Source organism: Abramis brama (genome assembly GCF_963993115.1).
Source record: "Abramis brama genome assembly, chromosome: 16".
NCBI lineage: Eukaryota > Metazoa > Chordata > Actinopteri > Cypriniformes > Leuciscidae > Abramis > Abramis brama.
Window position 1 is genome coordinate 27628610 of NC_139978.1, and position 19157 is coordinate 27647766.

General features: G+C 39.5%; 1 protein-coding gene across 1 annotated transcript in view; it reads left to right on the top strand.

Annotated features, from left to right (window-relative positions):
- The first annotated feature begins 7534 nt into the window (after positions 1-7534).
- Positions 7535-19157, top strand: part of skia (v-ski avian sarcoma viral oncogene homolog a) — a 63327-nt gene continuing 51704 nt past the window's right edge. Inside the window, exon 1 of the mRNA XM_084138582.1 lies at positions 7535-8908. Coding sequence (XP_083994708.1) covers positions 7997-8908 — 912 coding nt within the window. The 5' untranslated portion in view covers positions 7535-7996. The remainder of the gene's footprint in view (positions 8909-19157) is intronic.

The following is a 19157-nucleotide window of genomic DNA, read 5'->3' on the forward strand; positions in this document are numbered from 1 at the left end:
TCACAAATGTATTTTTTTGCGTCAAAGTTGCGCACTGATTGCGCAGTTCGAATGACATTTCGTTGCCGAAATATACGGCATCGGATTTGTATTGTTTACTTGATTATAAACCAAAGATGTGCATTGACTGAAATTTAGTGTGGTTATTGAAACGTTCTTTATTTTTAATTTAGTTTCATTATTCAGTTGAACATTATTATTTTTGTATTATTTATTTATGGCATGATTGTTTTACAGTATTGTCAAATCAACAATACACATACATACAAAATCAGTGGAATTATTATTATTATTATCATCAGCAGCAGCAGCAGAAGCATCTGATAACTGATCAAATGTATAGGCTACCTGAATGCAATGTCACTTTGGATGAATTGTCTGCCAAATACATTAAAATTTACATTATTATTATGTGTATTGTTGCAATATTTTATTGTTGACAATATTGTATGTAAAACAGTCATGCAGTAAAAAAAAAAAAAAAAAAAAATTCAAAATGGTGCACAAAATCAACAAGTCATAACTGAGGTTTTTTTTGTTGTTTTCAGGACCAACCTGTCCTGGATGACTTATTTATCACATAAATTAGTAGTGATGGGATTGTAAGGATAAAAACACACAAGCACATTAACTGAAATTGGCTACACCCAAAATAGCAACTAAAAAGCTATCCAGTGATCATAGTGACTGAAGAAACCCACGCATGATGCACACTATCAACGTCATTGCATTATGAAGAAACACATGGGGTGAAAAAAAAAACTGAGAGAAAATTTCTGGTGGCCACCACCAAAAGAAATGATCCATACGAGGTGCCTTAGCTCTGAGCCCTGGAGAGACTGAGGCAAGGTTTGGAACCATCTCTCTCCCCTGGATGAGAATTCCAGAAGGTTCTAATGCTGACACTGATGGTTCCATAGCCACACAGTGGGAGAGTACAATAGCAGATGAGTTTTGAGCAAGTCTGTTCAGGGATGGAGCCGGGGAGACTGCATCCAGGAAAGAGCGCTTATGTCATTAGGACTTGTGTGAGGCAATGTTGTGAGCCGTCGCCATGGTTGCCTGATGAAAAATGTAAAAATAGCGGGCGCTACCCGAGTCCTTCCAAAAGCAAGCGTTCTCAATGCACTGTGGAAGAAGTGTGAGATGGTGAGGGGAGAATAGGAAAGGGAGTGAAGAGATTACAGAATGGCCAGTGTGCATGAGATGTTAAATTGCTAGCTAGCTTTTGTCGAAAATCCACAGTGCGTTAAAAGGGGCCTGTCTGAGGCTTCCTGAATGTCACAAGATATTGAATAGTTAGTGATATAGGCCTAACAGTTCTGTAAGAAGCAGATTTTTTAATGTTTATTTCAGGCAGACGGTATGCCTCACCTTTATTGGCTGTGTTATATTTTCATGCTAGTCACAGCTATTAACTTAACTGCAACATATTTGCAGTTTTCAATCTGTATCACTTTATGCCCACATGCTTCATACATGAATTTGTATTGCTGTGGTGCTATCACTGATAAAACAAAAAATATTCTGTGATGAATTAAATAATAACAAATGTAATTTATACCTGAATAAGTTAGTTCAGGCAAGAATAAAACAAAAACAAAGTCAATTCTTTATTAGTACTTCATTTAAGCTTGTAGAAATTAAAGCGTAAATATCACCATTATAAAATTAGGTACTAAACCTACTCAACTTTCTGATACTGGTGTTCCCATCATGCACTGGGGCATAAATAATTAACAAAGTTGCATTTTTCACTCTTTTCCAGCTGTATTTACATTGTTTAATTATTGCTTTTTTTTGTAAGGTTTAGTAACTTGCTGTTTTGTAACATGTGGAGTTCATTTTATACTCATAACATACTCGGAAATTATCCAAAATGTTACCGTTATTGTGTATTGTGTACCAGAGATCTCTGTGTTCGAAGATGACATTAGTTCTATTATGTAGATTTGCTGTCTACTTAATATCTACTTTATAATTTACTTAAATGTTCTTAGTAAAGCATACACTGTAAAAATATGGCTTAATTCAGTGTTATATTGCTAGAGTAAAATGTACTTGAAACAGTGTATTGCAAAGTAAACTTCAACTAAGTAAAGATTACTCAACAAACTTTAACTGGTTACTTATTTTCCTCTTATGTTTGCTGTATGATTCAGGATATATCTGATTAAATATATTTAAGCTTAAATGCATAGAAATAATGCTTCTGTGGAGCTTAAAATAACAGAATTTTCATTTTGGTAAACTATTCATTTGAAGATTATTTTTTACATAATGTCACCAAACAAAATGTCAAAATTATTAATTGTTTTTAAAGGGATAGTGTAACCAAAAATAAAAATTCTATTATATTTTACCCGCTCTCATGTCATTCCATACCCATAAAACTTTGATTAATCTTCAAAACTCAAATTAAGATATTTTTAATGAAACATGAGAGGTTTCTGTCCGGCATCAAAAGCACAGATACAACTAAAACTTAGAAGACTTCAAATAGGTCATAAAGGCACCGTTAAACAAATCCATCAAGCGGTGTAATCCAAGTCTTGTGAAGAGATATAAGATGAAACACAGGCTGAATCCGAAATTGCCCCATATACCCTCAAATAGGGCGTTATTTGAGGGGACAGCCATTTGTAGTGGTGTCCGAAACCATATGGCTGTTATTGAGTGCACTTATTCAATCCCGCATTGCACTACAATAACGAGTGTACAACCAATGTAAGCTCACCGGCACTCTGAATTCGCTCACTCCTTTTCATTCACTCCTTCAAGTGAACAGTATTAGTGGACTAACGTAGGGAATAGTGAAGGTGATTCAGCCAAGGACTTTCAAACATGCGTCTTTAGGTTTGTTCAACCAATGAGGTTTGTTCTATGTGACACAGCACGAGATTGAGTGTTTATTATATGTCATGCTCTCTTTGTATGTGTTTATATGTGAATAAAAGCGTAAATTGAATCTGATCATCATATAAAGCATTTGTATCTCTTTACAAGACTTAGATTAAACTGCTTGATTTATATGGATTGATTTTACATCACCTTATGGGTCTTAGGGGTTTGGAATGACATGAGGGTGAGTAAATATATATATATATATTTTTTTTTTTCATGAATTAACCCTCTAAACAGGCTTCCTGAACACTCCCCTTTTCTGCCATTGGTCAGCTAAACCGATAGCTCCACCCCAAACTCATTGTTAGAGCAATCTTTTGAAATTGACACTTTTTTTTTAAGTTGGCATGAAACGGAAGTCTTTTCTTCCCTGTTACTGTGACGTATATCTGAGTCAAACAGCTTCTCGAACAAGAAGATATGTAGGGCGGGACTTCATTTTGTCCATCGGGAATTGATTGGATGGTTGTGGTTTGCTAATCTTCTGATGTCATGTGAGTGATAAGTTGTCCCGCCCTCGCGCCAGTAAACGCATCATCAGAAAAGAGAGTAGAGATGTCACTGTAAAGTCCGAAATTCTAGTCTGAAATTTTCGCACGTTAAAAAATAAATACGACCTCAAGTCGCAGCGTTTGCACTAGTTGCAGCAATCATGTTTACACACTGCCTCTGAAAATTCCGTCCGTCATAAATTATTATTTTTTTAAATCGTATCGGGTTTGATTTTCTGCGTGTTTTGCATCCGTAGCAAGCATTTTGACAATGGTTTGACAATTCAGAGCCATGGAATGACGCAGACGAAAATTTCGGACTTGTGTGCAAGGACCTTAAGAGGTAGGGGAAGTTATTTTGGTTAAAGATGAATTTATATCAAATACTGCAATATTCCATTTGTTCGTTCATTGTTCATTTTGATTTCATCAATGTGACTTTAAGGGGAAATCAATCTGCAATTGGCTTACCTAAAGTTGCATATTAAGCTAAGTTGGTAGGAAGTATTTTGTAACTTTTACCAAAACTACAGACATCACCTTTAAGACACTGTTCACAAAATGAGTCTGACAGAAATCTTCTCAGCCCGTATCTGTTACCACAGCTCTGGGCCTGCCAAGCTGCCAGTATGTAACCGGAGGAGTGGCGTCTCCTCAGGGAGAGATGTGGGCACGGCCTCTCACCAGAATGATTAAGCTGCAGGTCTGCCCTTTCTCAGAAAGGTCACGGCTCTGACGGGTTCCACTTGTCAGACAGCTGGCACAGGTTGCACTGGCTGTGCTGAGAAAAAGAGACTTTATGCCCACCACTAATCCGTGTGTTTACAAAACATCAGGATGTATCACTGCATATAATTCTGCGTCTTAAAAGATGAATAAATAGCAGTAATGCATCACTTATCTTTAGTCTCTTCTTATCTGAGCCTACCAGATATACGTTGATCCTGTTTGTTAAGAGGGTGGTGGTGCAGAGAAAACTGGCTGTCAACATCAACCACACACACACAAAATCTCTCTTAAACCGTGCAGTTCATAACCTTTTAATGGCAACCCACCTGATCAAATATTATTATTCACACCTCTTTGTTCCATTTTTGTCCACCTTTTTGAGAGAAAAAAAAAAGTAAATAGATTAAATAAATGAATTAGCAAGTCTGATTCATTGATTTTCACACATAAAAAACAAATATCCGTAATGCGTCTGCCATTTAAATTGTCTCTGCATGAATTTAAATAGGTAATTGACTCTTCTGCAATGTAATTATTGCGGACATGCCACGACGCCTACACAGAAGACAGCCAATCCCAATGCATTTGCGTTTTAGGGGTCTGGCTTATTACAAACCTGTTGTTATAGTCACGAAATGGATTTCTTTTTTTTCTATTCATATGCTTTTACAGCTGTCTAAATAAAGCTTGTATGCTTATGACTCTAACTAGTCTATTTAGTGTTGGTAGCCAACAAAGGAATTTTATTCAAGGACAGAAATACTAAAACGTCTAATGCGAGTAGCCTTAATGGGATGAAAAAAAGTTTGTTTATTGTTATTCATTTTTTGATTGCACATCCATTATGATGGATGAGTAATATTTGGCAATTTAAAAAAAAAAAACGCATCCAAAAAGAGTTTGGGTCAGCAGTTCGTGTTCACACCACCCATTTGAATATATTTCCATATATGTGCAAAAATGTGAGAGACAGCAGAGGCCTAATGATCATATTTTGGTCAAACTCGCTGGGCTTTTCCAGAATCCATGACGCAAATCCAAATAAAACTTCTGAAAGAAGGAATCTAAGGCTGTTAAAAAGAATTCCCTTCTCTCATCACATTATCACGAAGCTGTAGGAACAGATCACATATAGACTTTCGTGGAAAAACTAAAGCTATCCGAATGAAGAACTGGTAGCACGATGTCCTCATATAGTCAATACAGTTAAAAGGGATTTATACACATTATTCAATTATTTTAATTGAAACTAGATGTTTTCTTAGCAAGACATGCGAGATCAAAGGTTGTTTCTCCATTTTACATTATTTTAATATTTTAAATGTATATGATCTGTGCATTAATATCTTATATTTCACAGATTCAATTTTTTGCATTCCTTCTACAAATGGTTGGCAGTTTGGTGAATTGATTTAATGCATCAAGGCCATTTGTCCCATTGTATTCCACCTGCAGTAACATCACCTTGGAGCTAGAGGGAGCTACTGCAACAAATTACATTGACCTCTGTTGGACTCGATCTAAAGAGAATTATTAATAAATCACTGGCATATGTACAGCACTGTAGTGTTATAGGAAATGTGAATAAAATGAGTCCCATCTACAGACAGACATAACATCCATACATATACGGATTTAAAAAGCAAGATATGAATTTAAATAGGTCACAGCATTAGAAAGGAAGTGCTGGATATCTGTGTGTATAAATCTGTGATGTTATACTGAACATCCATTTACAATATAAACATGATGATTATGAGGAGAATGATGATGCAAGGGGTTATATTATTATTTCTTGATGTGCTTGACCTGATTGTTTGATATTAATGGCAAAATATTCAAATGAATTTGTCATGTCATACAAATGTTTGTTTGTAGTACTTCTGCAGTTTAGTATGCTGTGCTCATCTCAGTCTAGAAGTCTCAGGAAAACCAAAGCTTACAAACTCAGACCGCAGTCAGTCTAAATTAGAGCGTCTGTTTCAGACTCCACCCATCAACCCACTGATGCCTGCCTGCAAAAAAAATGCTCTTATTACCTCCTGCCCGAGACGTTCATTTACAATGTTCAGTGTACAGATGTGCAGTTTTACTAACTGTTTGAGCTTTAATTGCAGCCTTAATTTAAAAGTGGTGCCACAGTGACAAACCTGCAATGATACTGTCACAGGAGAAAGACGAAGGTACACATGATCCAATACGAAGTGATTTAATAATAGCCCACAATAAACTCAGGAACTGACAGAAAGTGTTACAGAGCCTGCATGAATTTTATGTGATTACTTTTACATTTTAATACTGGTATCCAGGCTTTAATATGAGTATTTGTTATTGTTGGTTGTTTTATTGTGTTTGTAAGGTGTACTTGAGTGTCATGTAACATTAAATGTATAAAAATAATCATAATAATGAAACAAAGGTTAACACGCAAACATCAACTGACAACAGGGAGGAACTTAAATACATGATGGTGATGAACTGAATGATGAGCAGCTGTGATGATGATTAGTGTCCATGGTTACTGATGAGTGGCGGGAAAATCAAACAAAGGAACACATGTGATGAATGAAAACTAACTGAAAGTCCATGAAAGTGAAAGTAAAGATGAATGAGTCCAGAACCCATGACAGATACACTTTACACATTTATTTTTTTATTTTTTTTTCAAATGAAATGCGTACATTTGAAATAACAGAAATGACTGATGGAAAAAAAGATGCTCACATAGGCTACCATAATGATGAATCTTACTTTTCAATTTAATGTTTATGGAAAAACATATAGGCCTACATTTGCATTATGTTATTCAAGTAGCCTACAAAGTGCAAAATGTAAAAAGTACACTAACAATAGAACAAATGTGGCACACTAGGCTAATTTAATTTAGAATATTTAAAAATTCACTTTCTTTTATTATTCCCTTCATTTCATATTTTTCTTTATTTATTTCACCCTATTTATTTTTCATATGCCTATTTTAATATTTTAAGTACTGTTTACACTTCGACAATATTGTAAATGGTGACAAACGATGCTGTCATATATATTTAAGAAATAGCCTAATATTTAATCATTAACAGTATAATTAATTGGATATAATGAATTAGATTTATAATAACTAAATAAAAAATAAGGCAATAAATCAACAAAAATAAGATAATAATAATAAAAAGTAAAAACGTTTAAGTATTTATAAATATAAATAGTAATAATAATAAATATTTATCTTATAAATAGATATTAAATGTACAGTCAGTGACTGTCTCTACAGCAGTGGGGAGTGAAGGCTGGTTCTTGGAAGAGCCACAGCCTGCGGAGTCAGTCACATTCTTGGCTGGGATTCAATGACTGAGCCAGACACACACAAACACTGAGAGAGGGAGAGAGAGAGAGGGAGAGAGAGAGAGAAAGAGAAAGAGAGAGAGAGAGAGAGAGGCTGTGCTCACTGACTCAGTCACACTGAACTGCAGGGGCAGAGGAGCGGAGGCGACGCGCCGTGTCCGGCTGCAGCGATCTCTACTCGCAGGGGAAAATACGGATTTAAAGTTCGTGGATTGTGTATTTGACTCCTGAATTTGACGTGGGACAAGTTCGGCTCCCCCGTGGGATAGTTTTTCTACAACTTGCGCGCTTTTGCTTGTGTTACACTTGAGTTTTCTGTACGCGTCTGTCTGTTGATATGGACAGGAGAGAGCCCGCTGCAGGGGAAGACACGCCGGTGGTAACCTTCGTCTGAGTGGGGATTTCATGAAGCCCTATCGGCCTTCTTGTGCTTGTTTTCACAGACTTGGATTTAGAGACGCGGTACCAGGACCTTTGAGTCGTATTTCTCGTCAGACGCTCGGTTTCAACGACAACAAGGTGCGCGAAACATGGAAACAATAACGCGACAGAGTTTCCAGCCTCACCCGGGACTGCAACAAACTCTCAAACAGTTTCACCTGAGCTCCATGAGCTCTCTCGGAGGACCGGCCGCTTTCTCGGCCAGATGGCAACACGATCTGCTCTTCAAAAAGGATGGCAAAGACGTCCCGGAGCCCGTGCTGCATCTCCCCCCTATGCAGCCTCCTCCGGTGATGCCCGGTCCGCTCTTCATCCCGTCCGACCGCTCCACGGAGAGGTGCGAGACGGTCCTGGAGAGCGAGACCATCTCGTGCTTCGTGGTGGGCGGCGAGAAGCGCCTGTGCCTGCCGCAGATCCTCAACACAGTGCTGCGGGATTTCTCGCTCCAGCAGATCAACTCGGTGTGCGACGACCTGCACATTTACTGCTCGCGTTGTACCGCCGACCAGCTGGAGATCCTGAAGGTGATGGGGATCCTGCCGTTCTCCGCGCCGTCCTGCGGGCTCATCACCAAGACGGACTCGGAGCGCCTGTGTAACGCGCTCATCTACGGGGGCACGTACCCGCCGCACTCCAAGAAGGAGCTTTACGGCTCCATCGAGCTGGAACTCACCGAAAAGAGCTTCAAGATCTATCACGAGTGCTTCGGGAAGTGTAAGGGTCTTCTGGTCCCGGAGCTCTACACGAATCCCAACGCGCCCTGCATACAATGCATGGACTGCAGGCTCATGTACCCGACCCAGAAATTCGTGGTGCACAGTCACAAATCGCTGGAGAACAGGACTTGCCATTGGGGCTTTGACTCGGCAAATTGGAGGGCGTATGTGCTCCTGAGCCCGGATTACACGGGGAAAGAGGAGAAAGCGCGTCTGGAGCAGCTCCTGGATGACATTAAGGAGAAATTTGACTTCGCCAATAAATACAAGCGGAAAGCATCACGGGTGAGCCAGTTTGTTGCATTTTGCGCTGCATCCCCTGCTCTAGTGCAGGGAGAACTGATTAAGTTTTGTTGTAGTGGACTGCATGTGTCAGACGTCTATGACAAGACGTTTCATCCTTTTAAACTCACTAGTGCCTATTTTGCTGCTTGTTTTTTAATGACTAGTTGTAAGCCAATTGAGGCTACCATCTTTTCCAATTTCACGAATAACTTCATTAGATACTTAATTATTCCAGTAGATAGTGACTAGTGGTGTCTATTAAATTAGTCCCAGGTATCAAGTAATTCATTGCAAACTACTTATTCCTTTGCTGCTACTTATTATCTTGGTAGAGGCAAATATTGGTAAGACTTTATTTCACAGTGTCATTGTTACATGTAGTTACTATAGTAATAATAACTATAAATTGTGCATAATTACATGCATCTAACCCTAAACCAAACCCTAATCCTAACCCTATACATGTAGGAACTTAATATTACTCAATATTTAAATGTATAATTACAGTGTAACAAAGACACCTTAAAATAAAGTGTAACCCAAATGTTTGTTTCAGTGCTTCAGACATCAACTGTTCACTTCCAACTAGTATGTTTTCCACCTATTTCAGTTTTAACTATTTAATATGTATTAATATTCAATCTGGTTTACTAGAAATAGTCTGGCTAATCTGTTACGGTTTTCCTAGAACTAATTGGATCATACTACTTTATTAGACACTATTGTATCCCAAGTTGCTGCTATAAATATTTGTAATCTTACCTGCAATTATATTGAACTTATATTGAACTATAAAACAGTCATTCTGACTAGTCATTGCATCTTGCATGTAAAAACAATTGAAACTAGTGATGTAATTAGTGAAATTGAAACTTTTTGTCACTTTTGGATTATTTGTTAGTAATTCAAAAATAAATATTAGAAATATAAAAAAAATAGATGTTGTTGGAATGGGTCGTCTTCAGATGAATGCTTGGGGAAAGGCCAATAGTGTCAGTTCTTTGGTGACACAAACTTCAGCCTCAACAGTAAGTAGTTATTTGGCAGATGTACAGTGCACTTCTTATAGGGACATTCCTCTTTGGCACAACCTGAGGTTAAGTGTGATGGGGCACTGTGGCGATGTTCATGGATCACCTCTGCTGGTATTCAAAGCAACAATCTTAAAGTTGGCAGACTAGATTTTTTAACCGCTAAGCCACACCACTAGGGTGAAATTTGTATGTCTTAAGTTTTGCGTTGGCATATTCCAAGTAGTGTCAGCTTCCCTCCTTAGATGAGTGCTTGGAAAGGAGCCAAGAGTGTCAGTTCTTTGGTGACCCAGTCTCCAGACTCCAGAGACTATCATGATATTGGTTTCCCAGTCCAAATGTTACAACCTGATATCCGGGAGGGGGGTGAGATGTGGAATCTGTGGGCGGACGTCAAGATAGAATGGCCGTCGCAGTGGCCTAAATTTAATGGCATGAAATATTTAACTTGAGCAGACCGATGCAAAAAATGCAATCTCTCACAGAGAGCATTTCTTGGTTGCTTTTTGGGCTTTGCTGAATTTAATTGACCAGTAACTAACCCTCAGTGTCACAACCTCTGTCCTGTTAACCTTTACTGTAGATACAGTGCTGACTGCGTAAACAAACAATCATTTAGAGCCATTAAAGGCTAGGGCGCTTGTAGTCTTAATCTCTCTCTCTCTCTCTCTCTCTCTCTCTGTCTAGTGCTTGTTTTTTATCATCTCGTTCCTCCATCTGTCTCTCTCGAGCTCAGCATGACTTCCACATGTCCCACGGCAATGGCGTCATGTTATGGTAATTCTGAAATGGGCCGTTTAGCTATCACAGGTACTTGACAGTGGATGTGTTTTTAATGATCAGGCCATTGAGGGTTTAATCACGGGGCTGCTGAGGGAAAAAAAAACATGCTTTCTGAGCTGCACTCCAACCAAGTTTGCTGCTTAAGTATGCATCGTAAAGTTCATTTCTGGGTATTTTTGGAAGGAATAATGCGATAAAGCAGTCTCGGGCTGATTGTTTTATGTTTATCTGCTTTGGGTTGTCTCCAGTCTCGGATTACTTGCATGTGTGACGGCTCATCTTAACCCTGGGGCTCTAATGGTTGACTCTTGCTGCAGACACGGTCCTGTTTGTGAGGTAGAGGATTAGAGGAAAAGTTTTTTAGTAATGTGCCCCCCCTCCAATACACACACACAAACACTCAATGAATGGCAGGCCTGGTCATTTGCATGAACTGTTTCCCTTGAATGGAGCTGATGATGCAGGGATTGGAGTATTGTGGTGGAAACGGAGTATGAACCAACAAAGAAGTGCATTCACCAACATCTCCTCCCTCCCATCTCTCTCTGATCAGCCCTCCACCACCTCCAGCTTACTTTCCCTGTATGAATAGAGCGAGAGAATGTAAACTGAAGCCTGCTCTCCAGCGTGTTTACACACATTTGCCGTTTTCGGTCTCTTTTTGCACGGACGATGTGTGTCATAAGTGGTTTGCAGATTGAATTGTCCCTTACGGTGAATGACGTTGCCTCGTTAACATCGAGCTGTTTCCCTCGGTCTCGAGTGAGCCCAAAATGTCCCGGAGCTCTCTGCATTATCACATTATCAGACCCCCCACAGCAGGCTTTTATTCATCTCAAGAGCTTTCCTTCCTCTCACCACACACAAGAGGGAACACTCTCAAACCGTCTGGAAACGGAAGTGGAATATATCATTATATCCATCTAGAGAGAGGGAGATTCAGTGTATTTTTACATATGCCCGACCGCCTGGTCACTCCTTTGCCAGGAAGAGTCTGCGATTTGATATTGATGGCTTCATAATGGCTTCCACACAATTTCATTTGCCACTCAGATGTTTGTAGAATAAGACTGAGGCTTGAAACATGCTTGATGCAAATGCTTTGAGCTATAAGCTCGATTTCAAATGATGATTGAAAAGTCTCTTAAGCTAGGCATGGCTGTCTTTATTTGATCAAAAATACAGTAAAAACGATTTAAAATAATCGTGGTCTATTTGAATATATTTTAAAATGTAATTTATTTCTGTGATGGCAATTTTCAGCATCATTACTCCAGTCTTCAGTGTCACATGATCCGTCAGAAATACTGATTTGGTGCTCAAGAAACACTTCATTTCATGTTGAAAACGGTCATATGTGCACATTTATATTCATTTATGTGTTTGCAACCTTGCGTAACAAGCATTCCACATGCGAGTAATGTAGATGTAAAAGTCTGTATGTTTGTATACTGTGTTTCTGTTGCTGTCTGTGCGATTGTGACAGAGCTATTTTGTTTTCTGCTGAGTTATTTACAGATCTTACTGTTCCTCATCTGTGAAAAGTAGTCTGGCAGTCTCTCTCTCTCACTCTCTCTGTCTCTGGGTGGGGTGAAGGAACTTCCTTTTTCTCTGCTGCTTGCTGAGGGAAGGTCACAGACTGTGTAGTTGCTCAACCTCCCTCGACATATACATGTGTGTGTGTATATATAAGTGTGAGTGCATGTCTGTCTGGTGCTTTCAGTCAGCAGCCGGAAGACACAGAAAGACAGGATGTTCTGTGTCCCTCGCTCAGACACACAGTCAATAATTAAGCGTAAAATGTACCTAGCCATTATGTTCTGTAAAGCTGCATGTCTCAGGTCCAAACACATCATCTTTTAATACTCTGTGGTGAAGAAAATTGTGTTACGCTTGTCTGAGATCTTGTTCAAAGGGTTCAAAAGAGTTTGGCAGCTTGGTAAACAAGGTTTGAGTTTGCTGAACCGTAGTATACAGGTTCAAAGTGTAAGTCCAGGTGTTGAGTTGGCTTCATGAGCTATCATGATTACTCTATACTGATAAAAATGTCTGGACGTAATTGTCAGGAGTGGCGATGAATGATTAGGTGGATTACGGACAAAATAGCTTGAGGGGCCGTTTACACGACACGCTAAAAAAGTTCATGCGTTTTAGCCGTTCATTTACACGACAACTGCGGTTTGGGGGCCTGAAAACGCAAACTTTTGAAAAACAATACTGTTATTGTCTCCAATGTGAACTACAAAGATGCAAATTTGTGAAAACGGATGAAAACTAAATGAATATTTATAACAGCCCTGTTATAATAAAGTTTTTTCACTGCACATTTTACATTATCAGATTTCGCCTATAGGCTACTTGATGAAATAGTTGGCATTTTCATTTTTCAGAGCAGTAGGCACAAGAAAGCCCATATCATGAGCATTTCCCACGTAGTCATGCGTTTGATTTCCCCCTCTGAGTTTCCTGTTAAATGTGGAGGCGTTTTTATCAGGGGTTATTTCGAGAGTTTTGGCAGACGGCGTGTTCTTGCCGCCAGTGCAGGAAAACCACAGCTCAGTGACGGGAAGGGAGAGTTGCGACAGCCGCATTCCAGGACAGCCACTCCCGAAGTGCAGCGAGAGACTGATTATGCAAACGTGTGTATGAATGGGCATGAATGAAGCGTGTCCTCTCAGTCTCGTATTCGCATTCGCTCCGTGTCTGCCGGCGCACGCACACACACACACACACACACACCTGCTCGGTATCAGAACCCTTCTCCTGCTGACTTCTCGTCTCCTCTACAATCAAGTGTTTTTTTCCTTTCTCTCGATCTTTAATTCCCCCCAGGTGCTGGAAGTGGGCAGTAAACCTCTCTAATCATCTAGTCATTAAAGCATTTAACCGCTCTCAGCCTTTGAAGCAGTTTTCTCGCTTAATTGTTCGCTCTTTGGAAACAAAGCTACGTAATTTTCTCCAAATCACGCCCTTGAAAATGCTTTTGATGAATACCTTGCGTGTTCATTTTCTCTCTTCCGTCCTCCGCGTTCGGTTCGGCTGACTTGTGATTTTTATTTTGGAGAGAGAGAGAGAGAGAGTGGCATCTTTCCAAACCCCTCTCTACCACCACCCCAGCGCCTCAGAGAATTCTGGGATATCTGGTGGAGAACTGAGAGGGTGCAAGAGCTTTGGGAGAGGAAGCCAGTTCCCTAAGGGGATATTAGGTATGTCCCGTCTCATTCGCCAGGCATATCGCTCTTAAGCTGCGCGCGCACACACACACACACACACACAGCGGATGGCTCAACTCTACTCAGCAGCAGCTGGCCCCTGGTATGCATATCAATGGCTGCATCGCGAAAAGCTGCATTTGCGCATTTCTCTGCCTCCCCTTCAGAATGCGAGGGGCTTCACGGGTAGGCTACGGATAGTCCTGCAGCTGCCCCGACGATATAAACCAGAGGATCCGTCTGAGAACCGAGTCGAACGGCTGTTCTGAGACCTCACTGGTCAAAGTCTTCCTAAGTATGTTCCAGAACTTGGACTCGTGAGGTCAAAGACCTGCGAGGCAGAGAAACGGACCCTGTGTGGTTCAGTCGGTTACTGATATGAACAGGCTTTTGTTTGGATATCCGCAAGGGTCATTTTTATTGTTGCGCAAGAGTGCCAGACGAGAAACCCGAACAGTTTTACAAAGTATGAAACTCTGTGAAAAAAGCACGGTAATCTCTTGCTTTCACAACAAAGCTCATTCTTAGTTCCCACTGATTCTGGTTTAAAAAAAAAATCCCTCATGTGTAGTCCTGGGTGGTTATTAAATTCGACAGGGTTTTTTTCAGGAGTGAGCAGCAGCTGAGTGTTCTAACGAGTCTCCTTTAGGTGCTAATTAAGATTTTTCAAATAGTCCGTCACTGACAAGCCCGAACTGATGGATCATAACTGTGATTAACTGGGCAAAGAGAGAAAATATGTGGCTTTGTTTTAGAGATAAGACACGAACATCTCCCTGGAACAATTCAAACCCTAATTGCTTTTGTGGCTCTTTAATGCAAATGCAAGTCAATTCATTAGTGTTTTTTTTTTTACACTTAACAGTTCAATTCATGTGTGAACATTCATGCTTGGCTTATTAGCCACATCCTTGCTAATTTGATCAGTTTTTCACCTCTTGAACTGAGTTTTCAAATCAAAATGGCACTTATTCTGCTTTGCTGTTCATCGTTATTTAGCAACCTCAGCAGGGAGTAAGTCTTTCTCTGTTTTTTTTTTGTTGTTGCCGTCAATGACTTTAAAATATGCTTGAGAGATCAAATATACTTGAGAAATAGACTTCCTTCACACTAGGTACCCTATTTAATTTGATGCAAGCAAAAGCGAGGCTGTGAGGGATGGAAATACAGTTTGTTCAATATGCAATATCACAACCGTTTTTTTAGGGATGCACGATATATCGGCCACCATATCTGTATTGGCCGATATATGTTCATTTTTAATGTTATCGTAATCGGCCCGATAAGAAAATTTAGCCAATGTATTAAAGCTGATAAATAATGGATTATTTCCTTCAGCTGAGACACTTCAGATGCACACTGTTCGCCATGATGGTTTTGAATTGCTTTAAATATGATTGGAATAACTTTAAAAAAAGGAAAATACAGTTAAGTGCAACATGCACAGCACAAGTCGGCCATATAGGCTACATAAAATTATGATGAGAACATTGTAAGTGTGTGCTTGGGACATGGTTTTAATGGTGAGACTTTTGTTTTTGTTATCAGGCTCTCAAAAATTAGATTTATCGGCCAATATATTGGTCATCGGCTTTCAAATATAAAGAATTATTGGTTATCGGCCAAAATTTTCATATTGGTGCATCCCTAATTGTTTTCCACTTGAAATGTTTTATATAGGCAAATCTCCAATGTTTTGTCATTTGAACAATTGATATCCATGTTCATGATAGTACTACACAGTGAAGAGACTGAACTTCTTTACTGCCAAACAGCCTCATTTTAATTCACATCAAATTAAATATGCTGTGTATATGTAATAAATCCCACATTAAAATAATAATGCTGCCTCCTTAGATACCTTATTTTGGCTAAATTAAGAGTGAGAGAAATATTGATTATAAATATAAATCCTTTAATATTGAAACTAAGTATCAGTACAATAAGTGCTATATTATATATATAATTTTAAGTCAGTAGTGAAGTTCTAATGTAGTAAGTATGCTGCATAGTAGGCAGCTCACTAGCTTTTGGAGCTCAAAGCATTGTAACTCAAGAGAGCTAACCTGATGCCCTTACTTCCAACACGGTTACAGAGATTCTTAGTGAACTCAGAAACGTTGCGATTTCAGTTATATTGCAATCGAAAAGAAGACATTTTGGAAAATTATACCCTCTTACATAATTTCCCCTCGTCATAGCTTAAGCTCTGTTGTGACATTATATCACACCCTCTTAGACACACGTTGCTAAGCCTCCTAGTCTGTCCACCCCCTCCCCCAGGATGCAGTAGCTAAAATCTCATTAATGTCAGATGGAGATAAACACAGATAAAAGAGAGAGGTTCATCACAGGGCATCCTCTCTTTTCACACTCCTTCCACCAGCCCCCACACATCAGTCAGCCCAGTCAATGTGTGTGTGTTTGTATTGGCTGGCCTTTGGGAAAGCATTCATATACCTGCCTGATAGGGACGGCTGGGGGAGGTGGAGAAAGATGTGATGGGGGGGGGCTGGCAGACAGAAGAGTGTGGGATGGAGGAGGGAGCTTTTTCTGTGTCTGGCATTAACAGGGAGGAGGGGTGGGAAAATAGATGCGTTTCGGGGGTTTCCTGGGTTACTGTGATTGTCAATGCGAGACTGGATGTGCTAATATATAAAGTGTGAGGTAAATGTTTGATTTAATGAAAGACATGAACGTTTCATTTCAGGCAGACTGTCGGAATGGGCTCCTAGTCACACCAGAATAACAAGTACAAGTGAATGAACGAATTAGGAAAGAATGAATGAAAGAAAGGAACTAGATCCAATGTTCTGACTGGCTTTATATCTGCGACATGCGCTCTTTAAACAAATAAAACCTCATTCATTCCTACTTTTTTGTATTCATTCATTCATTCATGGCGCCGATATGTATTATTAATGGCAGTTAAGCACGGATAGAAGAAACATGATGACAAATTACTGGACGAGTTTGGCTTTGAAAAATTCATCACGCAACTGAATCGCCTCTCAAGTCTCATTGTGTGCTTTAACATAAAGATTGTAAGATTTCTGTCTTTTCTGCATTTGTAAAAAAAGAAAACATTTTTTTTTTTTATTACATCAAAATTTGACCTTACTTATTTTCTGTAACATTTTTATTGTATTGTGCATGATTCTGAAACAATTTTTGTTTTCTTCTGATGTAGCCAAGGCCGTGTGGGCGGAGACAATTTATATTTACCTATAATGTCAAAGTCTACTTTTCACAATCCAATCAAATGCAGATGGATGCATTCAAGTTATTTATTCAATTCATGTTATTTACTGTTGAGTATTCGGTTTGAAATATGTCAAATTACTTAAGTGAGTAGTTTTATGTTGTTCTTTTAAGATCATAAATGACATTTTTGTACAATTTGTGTGGGATTTCCAGCTGTATTTTGCAAAGCTCTCTGGAATACTCAATTCTGATTGGCCAGTTCTTTTCTCAGGGCATATAATGCGTCCTATGTGAAATTTCTGTCTGAAATTCACAGCAGTTCTTTAGACTGCTACTGTGATTGAAGATCGCTGAGCAAAATACATGTTTTTTTGTTTTTTTTGTACATGGGGATTTTCTGCAATGTCAGCTGAGCTCTTTTGTCTTTGTGTGATGGAGTGAGTCACACTTTAGCTGGCAGTGTGTGTTTGTGTGTCTAAGAGCAGTCCGACACATGACCCTTCCCATCAAACCCCTCTCTATTTAGGCAGACCGACCAATCAGATGCCTCCATACAGCTCCCATCGGACAGATGGCTGTCTGACAGAGGCAGCGTGACATACACACACATTGAGAGACAGCGACACTTCCTCAAACTGAATGACTATGAAAAAAATTTGTTATTTTTGGAGTCAAACTGCCCCTATAGCAGCTATCTATAAATCTGCATGCCATATCTTGAGGGAAACATTGTAACGTACAGTTGATGTGTTTGTAGACCTACATAAACACCCCATGTTACTTAAGTATATTGCATAAAATATTCTGAATATAGAAATTAGCTTGCTCTATTTATTTTATACCGTACAAGTTCTGAAGGACTTTTTACAGGCATGTAAAGCCTTGTAAACATAGCCTCTGAAAGGAAGAAATAGACACGCAACATCCTTCCTCACCCCGTTCTAAATGAAGCGTTCGTCTGGGCCCAGTGGCACTGGTTTGAGATGCACCATAATTTGGGTTGGTTAGTCAGACTTCTATAACTGCCGTTCTTTGAAGCGTGCCCTACACAGAAGGAGTCTACTTTATAATGTGTAATTTGACATTGAAATGAGTAGACAGACATACTATTACAGTACACGGCTAGAAAATATGCAATTCAAATCCTCTAGTTATGTTTGCTGAGAGTGGAATCGCAGGGTAGGGTGAAACACTGCTGTCTGGGCTCTTGGCTACATCTACAGAGAAGAGAGAGAGAGAGAGCGAGAGGGAGACAGATGATGGGTTTGCTATCGTGACTGCCGTTCTGATGTCAGTTCCAGACCGGCAGCAGGGCATGGATGATATTAATCGTACAATTCAGTGTGAATATGCGTAAAAAGGTAAATACATTTACTCACTCATAACTCCATCTGTCTGTCACCCACCCAGATGCTTCATCATTGAATCAGAACATCCACACACACACACGCATACATACCCTCGACTCGAGAGCTAAATGATGATGTAATCACAAGCCTACATAACCTGCCCACAAAAAACATGCCACAATTTTGAAAAGATATAGGCCTAATAAAGTGCATTTATGTAATCATGAATCAGCAGGGATAATGAATAAAATCAATTCACACACGATATTTGTAAATAAAATATGTGGAAATAAAGCATTAGAGCGTTTCAAATGCGGCTTTGTTGATTATCATGCAATGTTTCACAGTTTTGTACCATCTTGTTTTCTTTCACTTCAATCTCTCCTGACTGAGGTGCAGCCTCACTGCACTGACTGAGGTTATGCTTTGGTCTACTAAATGGTGAGTTAGCAGACGTGTAGATTACACTATGACATCACACAGGTGAAACCCTGACCGTAGAACACATAGTAATCTTGTTTCAAAGTTGACCTTTTACAGGCCACAGGCCAAGAATTACAAGATTACAGGCCACACAACTGGGGCAGAGGGCAAGTGTGTGCTGGTGTGTGTGGACACCAGTCTAACCACACAAAGGCCTGTCCTCACACCCCGTCTAAATGAACAGCCG